The following is a 13668-nucleotide window of genomic DNA, read 5'->3' on the forward strand; positions in this document are numbered from 1 at the left end:
CTATGTTTGCTGCTTTGTGGTTACGGTATACTATTAGCATCACACAGTTTCTGCACACCCATGATGCAAAGTCTCGTTTGTCCACATTATGGCGTAAACACTGCTTTTCTTATGCCTCGCTGTTACATCATTACGTTAGCTCCGCCCATACAATGTCATGGCCACGCCCATTTTTGGCACCCCCCAGTCTTCGTCGCTGCGCGCTCCTCAGTCCTCCCCACTTTTCGCCGTGGCGCACTGCGCACACCCCACCCCGTCCCAGGTTGGACCCACAAAAATCTGGTCACTCTACTTTAGCAGCACTTTACAGAGTACATAGCCATGTCAAGAACTGTCTTTTAGAGTATTTCATAACCCAGTCCCTACCTGATGCACCTACCGTTACCTAAGGCCAATTTTGGTAAGGAAACAACAGGTTACCTTATCTTCTGTTACATGCAATGATAAATGTGATGATGCTCACAGATATCTCCCCACCCCATCACTATTCAGGAGTCCATCACTATTCCTGGCTCAAGCATGATTTCTCATTTATTAATAAACTGCAGGTTACCCCAATGGTATACCTGTCATCTAAATCCAACAACACAAACCTTGTCTCCATTAATGCTGGTTTAGAGCAATTTATTTTTCTCTAATGGTATTATTCTTCCAAGAGATAGGGAAGACATCACAACATTAAAGAGAACCCGAGGCGGATCTTCGGGGGCAGATTGGACACAGAGGCATGTTCTCTGCCTAATGACATGGCTCTGTGTCCCCCAACCGCTGCTCTCTGCCTTCCTGCAGGGTTTCCTAAGCTGCCATTGGGCAGCTCTCTTACTGGCCATGCCTCCTGCCGCTCTCCCGCCTCCCTGCGCGCTATGAGAGACACACAGTCTCTCAGTGCAGCATCGTGACCTGTAGGTCACAAAAGTAAAAGTGGGCTATTACGGCCCATGGGAGTGGCAGGGAGCAGCGGTTTTTGCAGCTACCTGATCCGCTAAAGCCCCGCTGATCAGGTAGCCTACTTTTTTTTTACATGTTTTGAGACCACCTCGGGCTCTCTTTAAATAACCTTACACAGGGACATTACATTGTTAAACAATGGTACACAAAATAGTGATACAAAAATTAAAATGGTGCGCAGCAGTGTTGCTTGCGAATTATCGCCAAAGTTATTTTCGTTCAAGAAAATGTTTGCAAAAATACTTTAAAAAAACTGTATTTTACTGTGAACATTTGCAAAAAGTGCAAAATCCTTTATTTTTAGAGCAAAAATTCCTGAAAAATGTGAAAAATCACAAACTTATTACAAAATGATTTTTAGTGGCATTTTCGCTCAAAAGCTGAATTTAACATTATTTTCGCAAAAATTAATGTGAAACAAAATTGGCATTTTTGCTCATCACTGGTGCGCAGAATGCAAGGTAGAGAGGAATATAGTAAATGGATAAATATAAGATGGATAATGCCTTTAAGGAATGTCGAGTTGAAAATAAACTGATGAGATAAACAATTGTAGCTATCCTCCTACTACTAAAAATGACTTTTAAGATGTCACACTGTTTTATTTTATGCTTAAATCTGTTTGAGGTTTTTGATTTTCCATTGTCTCTGCTCAGTGACACTGTCTTTGAAGTATGACAGGGCAATTTATGAACTATTGGCTTTTTGTTTACTTCTCCCTACTCTCCGAAGCTTTTCTCTGTGAATAAAGAGCTTTATGGCTGTGATTCCTTATAAGTGAGGGTTACACTACAGCAGTGTTTCTCAACTTTTTTAAGCCAAATACCCCTTATTGCTACTCCATCTCTACAAAGTACCCCCTGGCGAGTGAGCGGGCGCGCACACATACATACACACATACACACACACACACACACACACACACGCTTGGAGAATGAGGGTGCTGGATGGGGAGAGGCAGATGAGGGTGTTGGATGGGGAGAAACTGTTGAGGGACAGGTGAGGGTGCTGGCTGAGGCTGGCAGAGAGTGATGGGCAGTGAGGGACTGGAGAGGGTGCTTTCAGTGGCTGGCAGAGGGTGAAAGGTGGGAGAGACAGGTGAGGGTGCTGGCTGAAGCTGGCAGAGGGTGAAGGGTGGGAGAGACAGGTGAGGGTGCTGGCTGAAGCTGGCAGAGGGTGAAGGGTGGGAGAGAAAGGTGAGGGTGCTGGTTGACGCTGGCAGAGGGTGAAGGGTGGGAGAAGACAGGTGAGGGTGCTGGCAGAGGGTGATGGGTGGTGAGGGAGTGGTGAGGGTGCTGGCTAAGGCTGGCACAGGGTGATGGGTGGTGAGGGTGCTGGCTGAGGCTGGTAAAGGGTGATGGGTTGTGAGGAACCTCCTCTTGTTCCCCTGTGTCACCTCTTGTGCCCTGGTTCCCCCATGTCACTTCTTGTGCCCCGGTCTTCCCCCCCCCCCCCCCCCCGTGTCACCTTTTGTGCCTGCAGCTTCCCGCGTATGATCTCTTCTCTCCCAGCTTCCCCCGTGTTCTCTCTTGTCCTCCCACGTGTCATCTCTTGTCTCTCGTATCACCTATTGTGCCCCTGGCTTTCCCTGTGTCACCTTGTACCCCAGCTTCTGCCCACCATCTTTTGTCCCCCAGCTTCCCCATCATCTCTTGTCCCCCCAAATTCCTCCCTGACATCTCTTGTTCCCCCAACTCCACCCATTCCCCCTCATCTCTTGTCACCTTTTGTGCCTCCGGCTTCCCCCACAGAGGCTTATCTGGCCAATATAGCACCTATGGTAAACACTGAGTTTGCCCCCCACGTCCAGCATAGGTAGTGAGAGGAGTACACCCAGTATAATAGCCCGCCCCTCCGGTATAGGTGGTAAGAGTTGTCCCCCAGTATAAGTAACCCCCCAGGAAGTGAGAGGTTTTCCCCCCATAAGTAGCCCTCCATCAATATAGGAAGTGCGAGTTGTCCCCAGTACAAGAGCCCCCCAGTATAAGTAGCCCCCCCCCCAGTCTAGGTAGTGAGAGGTATCCCCAGCACAGGCAGCCCCCCCCCAGTCTAGGAAGTGAGTGGTGCCCCCAGTGTAGGCACCCCCCCCCCTCAAGTTTAGGAAGTGAGTGGTGCCCCAGAACAGACAGCCCTCCCAGTATAGGCAGCCCCTCTCCCCCAGTTTAAATAGTGAGAGGTCCCCCAAGTACAGACAGCCCCCCCCCCCCAGTTTAGGTAGTGAGTGGTGTCCTCGGTATAGGCAGCCCCACCAGTTTAAGTAGTCAGTAGTGCCCTCATTAAAAGCAGCCCCCCCCCCAGTTTACCAATAAGTGGTCCCCCAAGTATGAGCGGCCTCTCACCCGTCCCTGTTACAGACCTGTCCAGTGCACACCATCCACGATGCCTTCCCATCGCAGCCTCAGATCTCCGATCAGTGCTGCCCGCTGTCCCAGCTGCCTCCGTGTTACAGTAGCAATGATCATTACACTTCAGATCAGACAGTGAAGGCGCATGGTCCCCGCGCGGCTGATGGCTGTACTTCAAATGCGGAAGTGACTAATGACGTCACTTCGGCATATGCAGTACCGTGCGCAGGGACCATGCACCTTCACTGTCCCGTTGATCTAAAGTGTAGTGATCATTGCTACTGTAGCGCAGAGGCAGCGGGGACAGCACCAGGCAGCGATGATCGGAGGACTGAGGCTGCGGGGATGGCAGGCGTACCCCCAGCAGTAGTCTCGCGTACCCCCAGGGGTACACGTACCACGTCTTGAGAAACCCTGCACTACACTATAGCCCAACTAGGTTTGGACAGTAGAGAAACTGTCACTTGCATACATGAATGTTAACTCTTTCAGGCAGAGAAAGAGAAAAAGGAACTCAACCTAGGTATTTGTATGCTTATCACTGTACATACACTTTTATCGTATCAGTTTATTTTCACCTCGATATTCCTTTAAAGCGGATCCGAGATGAAAAACGAAATATAAAAAGTAACTTGCCTATATATCTTATCTAAAGTTTAGATAGTTTACGCAGCAAATCTAGCTGCAAACAGCTTCAATAAAATATGATTATTTCTTCCTGTGATACAATGAGAGTGGCCATGTTGTTTGTAAACATTACACACAGGCAAGCTTATCTGCATCTTCAGCACTCAGCCTGTGAAAAAAACCTAATCCCCCCATCTCCTCTAAAATCTCTGGCTAGTAATACCTCCTCCTCCTTCTGCCCAGACTGAGCTCCCATGAACCCTTGCTACTGTCTGAAAATGCCAAGGCTCTCTGAAAAACTGTGGGGGAGGCTTGTTTAGTTTATAAGGAATTAGAGTATTAAAACAAAAACAAAAAAGTATTTGGCTTGTGGATGAGGAATGCCCTATAAACAATAGGAAAGGAACAAAATTATTCAATGAGTAAAAGTTCATCTCGGATCCACTTTAGGGCTTTTAGTGATGTAGTCCCATCAGAATCTTCAGGAAAAGTCCAGTTTGTAACTCCTATTGCTCAACTAATACAATTAAGATGAATGTCCAGAAAAGTAGGTTGTGGTATCAGTACGTATAAAAATATAATGAAATAATTTTATATAATTATAAAAATAAGATAAATCAAAAAAATTATCTCTAGTCAATAAAGTTGAAGCATTCTAAAAAAAAAAAAAAAACCTCAGTCAAGAAACCGTACCAAGATAATATGGTTGTGTAAAGGGTTACAATATCCCTGTAGGGATACTGCCCCTCATTTTGCAATGTCCTTTTGCATCTCTGGAGCAGGATATGAGGAGAAATATTCCAGTGGGAACACAGGAAGCAGTAAAAGTCCACAAAGGTCATAACTCTTTCTTGCCAAACTATAAAAAAATGATCTTGATTTCTTCTTTAAGAAAAATCCTAAAATATGAGATCATTCCCCAGGATCACTATTTAGGAATACGGTTCAGTCTTTTCCCTACATGTACCTGGATGGGAGCAATAAAATAAAGCACATAGACGTTTGACCTTAATGGGTTATATTTGTAGCATTGATGTGTATCGCGGTTTATGCCGTGTGGGAGCTCGTAATGGAATTTTCCATAACACGCTGGTTATCTCTTGTTTTTATTTCAGACTGTAAAATAAAGAATGGTTATTTAGTTATCAGTTTTAAGAATGCTTCATTTTTATAGCTTAATTTGGCAGTCACCATCATTTCACCTGCTTCCATGTATGGGAGTTCAGCAGAGGAAATAACATTTATAATATTCCTTATCAACAAAGAACTTTGGGCCTTGTTAAAAAGAAAAGTAAAAGAAGAGTTTGGTCATCTTTTTTATTTAATTGAATTAAAATGATATAATAGAAGAAGAAATAAAAATATAAGATAACTAAGAAGAGTAACATATAGGTAGTGTATGTCTTTCAGTAATCATGGCCTCATTTATGCATGAAAAGGGTTTTCGGCTTGAGCCAGAGGTTATTGCTCTACCTCGATATATCTACCCCGATACCAACTCGATAGTAGAGTATGTCATTGTTGTCCCATGAAGCACTTCCCTGAAGGCTGTTGTCAGATAATTCATATAGACACTAATTAGGGGCATAACTATACGGTAGGAGAACAGCCCATGTGACTACAGAGGGCCCAGAGCCGTGTGGAGGTCCCTAACTACTAACCTTGCCTCTCTCCAAAACAGGTCCATCCTCCAGGGCAGGTGTTTTTGTGGCTATACTTGCTATTGATGTGAAGATCATGATAGTCTTATGACCATTTGCAAGATGGGCATCTAGGCTGTGAGGGTCAGCAAGAAGTTTTTAATCACAATGACATCATTTGCTGGCTAACTGTCATTACAATGCCTTAATTGAAACAAAACATCCAAATAGGTTTTGAGAGGTTGTTAGGTGATATATTACAAACAGATAAGACCCTCTGTTTGCTCAATGCTCAGACAACTGAGACTCTGCCTGACACACAGGCATCATACATTCCTAATTCAAGAGTTAGCTACAAGCAAAATGGATGCAGTTATAAGGGGAGGCAAGGGAACTGGTGAGAACATTGGCTGAACCCATCAATGATTTGGTGTTTTGGTGGTTGTGGTGGGCGGGGGGAGGCATGATTTGTAGTTACATCCATATAGGTAGGTAGAAAAAAACAAAGTCTTGTAAAAGTAATACCTTTTAATATAATATCAAGTTAACTCTCAACGTTTCATCCTCCCATGTCAGTTTCCTGGATACCACAATTTATGTACAAGATAGATTTTTACAAACATCCATCTACCGTAAACCAACTGACCGGCATATTTACCTCAAGTGGAATAGTTTCCACCCGGAACACACCAAAAAATCTATTATTTACAGCCAGGCTCTGAGGTATAACCGAATATGTTCTAATTCAGAGGACAGAGACAGACAACTTATGTCGCTACGGAATATATTCATAGATCAGGGATATCATCCACGAATCGTTGATAATCAAATACACAGAGCAACTTTAAAATCTAGAGAGGAACTATTGAAGTACACCGCAAAGACTGAAAACAACAGAGTCCCAATAGTGGTCACCTACAACCCAAGATTAAAGACACTGAGGAAGATATCGAAAGCCCTGCAACCGATACTTCACAAAGACAAACGCCTGAAAGAAGTTTTTCCTGATTTACCACTGCTTGCTTTCAGACAACCTCCCAATTTGAGACAAATGATTATCAGAAGTGCATTATCTACACCAGAAACTCCAGGCACATTACCCTGCAATAACACAAAGTGTGAGACCTGCCCTTATATCTTGTGCACAAGCCAAATACAGATACCAAACTCACAGAAATATCATCAAATATCAGACCAAGTTTCCTGTGAATCATCCAATGTTGTATACATGATACGCTGCATGAAATGCCCCTCAAGAGGAATCTATATAGGAGAAACAGGACAAAAACTGCGCACAAGAATGAACCATCACCGCTTTAAAATTAATGAGGGTAAAATGGACACACCAGTGGGCCAACACTTCTGTGAACCAGGACACAGCATGCAAGATCTAAAAGTACTTGTTCTTAAGGGTAACTTCAAAAATGAACAAGCAAGAAGGATTTCTGAGTACAAATTTATGAAAATGTTCAAGACATTAACAGAAGGTTTAAATTGTGGAATGGGATTCATGACTCCTTATGTAACATGATTGACTTGGCTTCACTATCTTCAGAAACCTGCTAGATTTCATGTTTGCTTGCATGAGCTCACTGGCTCCAGCCTGCTGATCACCTGACATCTAACTGCTAAACAGCAACCAACACAACTGCCATCTTCATGTTTGCTATTTCGCTGCATCAGTGTTTTACTACAGCTTACATCTGGAAATATGCCTGAAGAAGGGGACTAGATCCCAGAAAGCTTGCATTATTTAACGCTATCAGTTAGCCATTAAAAGGTATTATTTTTACAAGACTTTGTTTTTTTCTACCTACATATATTGTTTGGCTAACACGGTACAGAAACATTTTTACTAGTTACATCCATGACACTGAACATGGGTTTTGCCACTGTTGAGACATACAGAAAGGTCTGAATGTATGTAGGGCTCTAATTCTAAAAGAATATAGAGAAAAAACATTTCTCTTTTTTTGTCCTCCACTCTTGAAAACATGATCTCCACTTTCATAACACCATAAATAGGGGTGGGAAAACATTTTGTTCCCTCATTCTTCTTTATTAAGTACTGGTTGAATGGTCGCTTGAATCAAACTGAATCAATTGTTTAAAGAGGAAGACATCAATACCATAAGTGTCCTAATTTTGGCATTCAAAAGCACCATTTACTTGAAATGTGTACCCATTCATTAGTAACAACAATATTAAAATGTGCTGAAAAGTTACCTCCTCGGCTTATATGCAAGTCAGTGGAACAAAACAGATGGTGGAGCAGGTTTTGTTAATGGCAGAGGAACGTAAGGATTGCGCAATAGTGATCCTGCTTTTGCCAGCTGGCTCCCTGCTCTGTCCATGCTCCACCATCCCCTGCAACATGGTGTGCAGAGTGTGCTGCTCAAGACTACCTGTGTCCATTGGCTTGTGGAGTGGAGCGTGCAAGCAATGTGCCAGCAGTGCAATGATCGAGTATTCTTCCTGTGTGGCAATAGCTGTGTCTCATATCTATGACACTATCTAGTGGCTTCTTGGGACATCGCTGTATGATCCTTGGGGCACATCTGGCTATGGGAAAGGGGGCTGACTTGTACTGGGGGAACATCTGGCTACTGGGGAGGGGGCTTATACAGGAGTCAATCACTTTTTCCTGGTTTCTGAGGGAAAAGTGGGTACTTCGGCTTATACACAGGTTGGCTTATATATACAGTAAATTAAAAGACAGAATCTGAGAAATCGATAGAGGTTCCCTTTGCTCCGCAAGATCTACTATATAAATGTATTCTCTAGTTATATCCGATATTGTTTATAATGTTTGAGAGTACTGCTTTCCCTTGTTTAAGAGGAACGGTCGCGAAAATCTTAGAATTTAACATATAAAGATGCTGGCCAGCCTCCCTGCTTGCTGTACACTATTTTTGGCAGTTGGACGAAGCAACTGCCATTCACTAAGTACTTTTAAAAATAAAGTAAACCCTGAGAACCTCCCGATGAGAAGATGGGCTAGTCCAAAATCTGTCGGTAATGTCAGATTTCTATTACTTGCTGTAAGGGACAGCAACATAGGAGAAAAGTAATTTATGGCTCTTTTTACTCAGGAAGAAATGTACTTCTTATTTGTATGTGTCTTAAATTTTAAGATTTTTGTGACAGTTCCTCTTTATAATATGAATTGAAATATTGCTAAAAAAATCTGCATTTTGTCTTTTAAAAAGAAACTCCGACCAAAAATTTAACTTTACCCCAATCAGTAGCTGATACCCCCTTTTACATGAGAAATCTATTCCTTTTCACAAACAGACCATCAGGGGGCGCTGTATGACTGATATTGTGGTGAAACCCCTCCAACAAGTAGCCCCTCCCACAAGAAAAGTTCGAACTTTTGTGGGAAATAGTTGTTTACAGCTGTTTCCAACTGCCAAAAACCATGCAGCAGCTACATCACCTGCCAACAGTAAAATGTTCACTGGAGTTCCTCTTTAAGACAAACACATCAACCTCTAACCCCATCTTCTGAACGTATCCACCCTTAGCATCAACCAAGGATGTTTCTCTGACCTATATGGGTCTCCATTCTGAAATTAACCAAAGGTTACACTACAGGGGACACTGGAAAGCTACAAAAATTCACAGGGGCACTGCAAAAACTGATGTATACTATACTGGCTGTGCACTGCACACTACCTAAAGCAGACTTTTGTTAACATAGAGGGTGAAGTATTACCCCTTGTGCACTAAAGGGCATTTATAACTTTGCCTAGACAGCCTGTGGCCAGAAAACGCAATGGCTACTACACAGCGGTATTATGACAATCTGAGGGTTGTGCCACAGTGGCTTGCTACATCTGTAAAACCTTTAATAACCTTATGCCTGGTACACACCATGTAATTTACCATCAGATAGACTGGTTGAATCAATCATTACTGAGAGGACCAATCTGATTCTAGATCGTTTTTGTGATCAATTTTACAATAATTTCTATACAAAATCAATTAGAAAAACAATCAGAAATCAGATCGGACCTTTTGGAAATTACTTCTTCAACCTGTCCGACAGGAAATCGCATGGTGTGTATCAGGCATACCATTTCTGTTCCCATGATGTATTTATGTTTATATAGTGTTCCAGTTTGTTGCTGTTTGAATTATTCCCATTATACTAATTGTTTCCTGAGAGCTACTCCGCTTTAACAGAAGCTACCAAGACTATTTATGTATTGGTGGCTCTGAGAAGCCATATATCAAATTCTCTTCGGCAAAGCCTTGTTTTTTTGAACTGTTGATCTGCTGTTCTAAAAGTGTAATATATCGATGTCACATGTTCATCTCTCTTATCACCTTACTAGGTTACATCTGTGAGATTTGGGATGCTAAACTCTGATTTTCTTCAAAGCAGCAGGAACACTTATATATAAGTAATACTTGTTCTACTTACATAACATATGTATTGTACTGTCCACATTTTGATTTCAGTAAATTGTATATCGTAACTTAAGAGGAAACACTTTCAACATTTTCCATCTTACCTGCCACTGACTGAAGTCAATCCTGATGTAATTGTCTCCCTACTCTTTCTTTCTCCTAGAAACTGCCTTGGCATATCTAACCTGCTTTGTAAATTGTGATTACAGCACAGATCGTATTTCAGCAGCTTTTCTCTTGTCAGCCTTGTGTCACACTGAACTGCCCTCAGCCAATCAGTGAAGAGCAGGAATGTGGGAGGTGGGAGGGGGGAGTGACAAGCTTCCTTCTCGTTAACAATGTACCAAAAAAAAGCCAGGCTGACTGATATAAGATTTATTACAGCAGAAACATTTATGATTATATTGGAATGCTTGCAGTGCAGGGTCAGGTTGCAGGCTGCCTAATAAACACAGATCAGTGGGTATATGGAAATTGATTTTATAGCTGACAATCCCACTTTAAGAAGATTTAGTAAAAAAAAAATGAAGTTGAGAAATAATAATTAATGGCAATCAATAAAGAAGTTACATGTACAGCGATTAAATAGGTTTCTAGAGGATCAATAAGATGCTAATAACTTCACCGTATAGGCAAATTTTATGTAAATTGTATACAGCGTGGAATTCAGCCAATTAAAATCAGAGATATAGAGAGTGACACCGATAGCCCAGTATAGTGTAGTATGTACTCGTAAAGTGAAATCTGAATGCTTACAAATTAAGTAGAAATATACTCACAAACCAGGGTTGCCTCCAAGGTAACCACTGTAAATGCAGGTGAGGAGATTAGACCTGTCCCCACTCAGGATTAAGAAATCGCTCTCTGTAGATCGGAGAAACAAAGGAGTATGTCACCCCTCCACCAGGGGTGGACTCAACAGAAGCATAAGGTAAACAGAGGCGCCAAAAGGATAAAATATACTAAAAAAATAAATTGCTGAGGAGGCAGTGGTGGACTTACCTCCCAGAAGTAGACACAAGAACTGTCAGTTTCAAAACAGTCAATAATTTTTTGGCATACTTCAAAAACAAAGTTGCAACGTATTTCGCAGGTTTAACCCCGCTTCATCAGGCAATAAGCAAGGAGTATCTGGCAGTAAACGGTCAGATTCTGGCCAAGAGCCTCTTGCCTGCACACAGTTGCTTGGCGAGAATCTGACTGGTTACTGCCAGATACTCCTTGTTTATTGCCTGATGAAGCGGGAGTGCTTTTGGGGTATGCCAATAAATTCTCGACTGTTTTGAAACTGACAGTTCTTGTGTCTGCTTCTGGGAGGTAAGTCCACCACTGCCTCCCGAGGAATTTTAAAATGTTTAGTATATTTTATCCTTTTGGCGCCTCTGTTTACCTTATACTTCAATTAAAATCAGAGGGAAGTGCATACAATTGGCCTTTTCCCAAGCTGCATTCAAATTTTATTAGATCTAGTGATGATCGTAATCAGTAATTTCACATCATTTGCGTAATTACGATCTAAAAGCAAAAAATCACAATTGCAAAAAATTACACAAAATTTCATGTAATTAAAAATATATGAGTAATTTTTGTAATTACGATTATTTTTTTTTTAATTATCATTATTTTCTAATATCTAATTTGTAATTACACACAATTTCACAAAATTACAACCAATTTTCATGTAATTTTGATTGATTACAATTAAATTTCGCATAATTACAATACATTACACAAAATTATGAAATTACAAGTAAACACAAATTTGCACACACAATTACAATTAAGGTGAATTTACAATGCGACATTATGAATTACGACAAAATTAATTGAAAGGGTTTGCCCAAAATGACAAATTAAGATTTCACTTCGTAATTTAAAATTACAACGCAAAAGTATGCAAATTATGATTATTCATTATTATTGTACAAAGTGAAAAATAAACATGGGGTACATAATAATACAGACAATGGTAAACACCAATATACAAAATACATAATTGGTAATTACAATGACAAAAGTAACATGATGAATAAAATGTATAACAAATTCTAAGACACAAATGGGTAAGAAAGCCCTGTCCCTGCGAGCTTACGATCTAAAGGAATGGGGGGGGGAAGTATGCAAAATTGTAGGCTTTTCAATAATTCTATCAGCATAAAAGCCAGAATTAATAGCAACTCACTGCCCATCTGTACTTGTTACACAGATTTTTGTATAGAAATTAAGTTTTAATGTTTTTTGTTTAATCTTTATTGTTATTTACTAAAGATGTTTTGTTTTGCAGGTACTTGGCCATTGTTCATCCCCTGAAGCCTCGAATGAATTACCAAACTGCTTCATTCCTGATTGCCTTGGTCTGGATTATCTCTCTCCTCATAGCCATACCTTCTGCCTATTTTGCCACGGAATCAGTGCTGGTGATTGTGAAAAACCAAGAGAAGATATTTTGTGGCCAGATCTGGCCAGTTGACCAACAAATTTACTACAAATCTTATTTCCTCTTTATTTTCGGCATTGAGTTTGTTGGACCGGTTTTTATAATGACCTTGTGCTATGCCAGGATCTCCAAAGAGCTTTGGTTTAAAACGGTGCCCGGGTTTCAGACAGAGCAGATACGGAAACGCCTACGATGCCGGAGAAAGACGGTCTTGGTGCTCATGTGTATCCTTACCGCCTATGTCCTCTGCTGGGCCCCGTTTTACGGATTTACCATCGTCCGGGATTTTTTCCCTACGGTAATCATCAAGGAGAAACACTATCTTTCCGCTTTCTATATTGTGGAGTGCATTGCCATGAGCAACAGCATGATAAACACTATGTGCTTTGTAACTGTTAAGAACAACACGGCAAAATACTTTAAGAAGATCATGTTACTGAAATGGAGATCCACTCACAATGGGAGTAAGTGTAGCGGGGAGGTAGACATCAAGACAAGCGCTATGCCTATTACAGAAGAGGTGGACTGCATTAAATTAAAGTAATACTTTTGTATTGATCACAAGGCGATTTCACTTAAGTTTGTTTGGATTGTGCTGCTTGTGGGTTGTGCTAAATTTTGTGAGAAAAAAAACAAAACAAAAACAAAAAACACATGCACTATTTTTGCTCGTATGGACTGAATATCATTACACAAATTCAGGTGTGCATTTTACAGTTTCATGGTTAGTAAATGTATCCTTGTGAATTCAGAGTGTGCATCATCTTCATTACAGTTATTTTATATTTCAGTCATGGCACGGTATATGATGCTGCTATGAAGATCTCAGGCTTTAGAAAGAAAAGTAAAATGCTAAAAAAACAAAGTATAGGATAATCATTAAAGTGACACTGAAGCGAAATAAAAAAAACCTCTTATGATCTAATGAATTGTATGTCTAGTACAGATACTTAATAGAACATTAGTAGTAAAGAAAAGAGTCTCATATTTTTATTTTCAGTTATATAGCTTTTTTAAAAAAAAATAATGTTGCATCATTCTCTAATATTTGTAGTTTACAAACTACACTCTGTATTTTAAGCTATGAAACAGAGCAGCGCTAATGCCCCTTTGAACATCCCTGCAGTAAAACCTTATCTGAAGTTGTCTTTTACTGTTTCTTTGATGTATAAGTGCTTCAGTAAACAGCACTGTAGCCGACCCCGGTTGGGTTGGAGAGCTCAGAGAAGTTCTTTTGCATAGGTAACAACTGAAG

General features: G+C 41.0%; 1 protein-coding gene across 2 annotated transcripts in view; it reads left to right on the top strand.

The window, feature by feature from the left end:
• PROKR1 (prokineticin receptor 1) overlaps positions 1-13303 on the top strand; it is a 60596-nt gene extending 47293 nt beyond the window's left edge. Inside the window, exons 1-3 of one of the 2 annotated variants that reach the window (XR_011031218.1) lie at positions 7200-7340; positions 9901-9969; positions 12261-12349. Coding sequence is in view for 1 of the 2 variants with exons in the window: in XM_068279594.1 (XP_068135695.1) it covers positions 12261-12957 (697 nt within the window). In the remaining variant the exon portion in view is untranslated. Of the gene's footprint in view, positions 1-7199; positions 7341-9900; positions 9970-12260 lie in introns of those variants that run through there. The other variant, XM_068279594.1, reaches the window with a different exon arrangement.
• The last annotated feature ends 365 nt before the right edge of the window (positions 13304-13668 follow it).

This window comes from Hyperolius riggenbachi, chromosome 4, assembly GCF_040937935.1.
Source record: "Hyperolius riggenbachi isolate aHypRig1 chromosome 4, aHypRig1.pri, whole genome shotgun sequence".
In the NCBI taxonomy this organism is placed as follows: Eukaryota; Metazoa; Chordata; class Amphibia; order Anura; family Hyperoliidae; genus Hyperolius; species Hyperolius riggenbachi.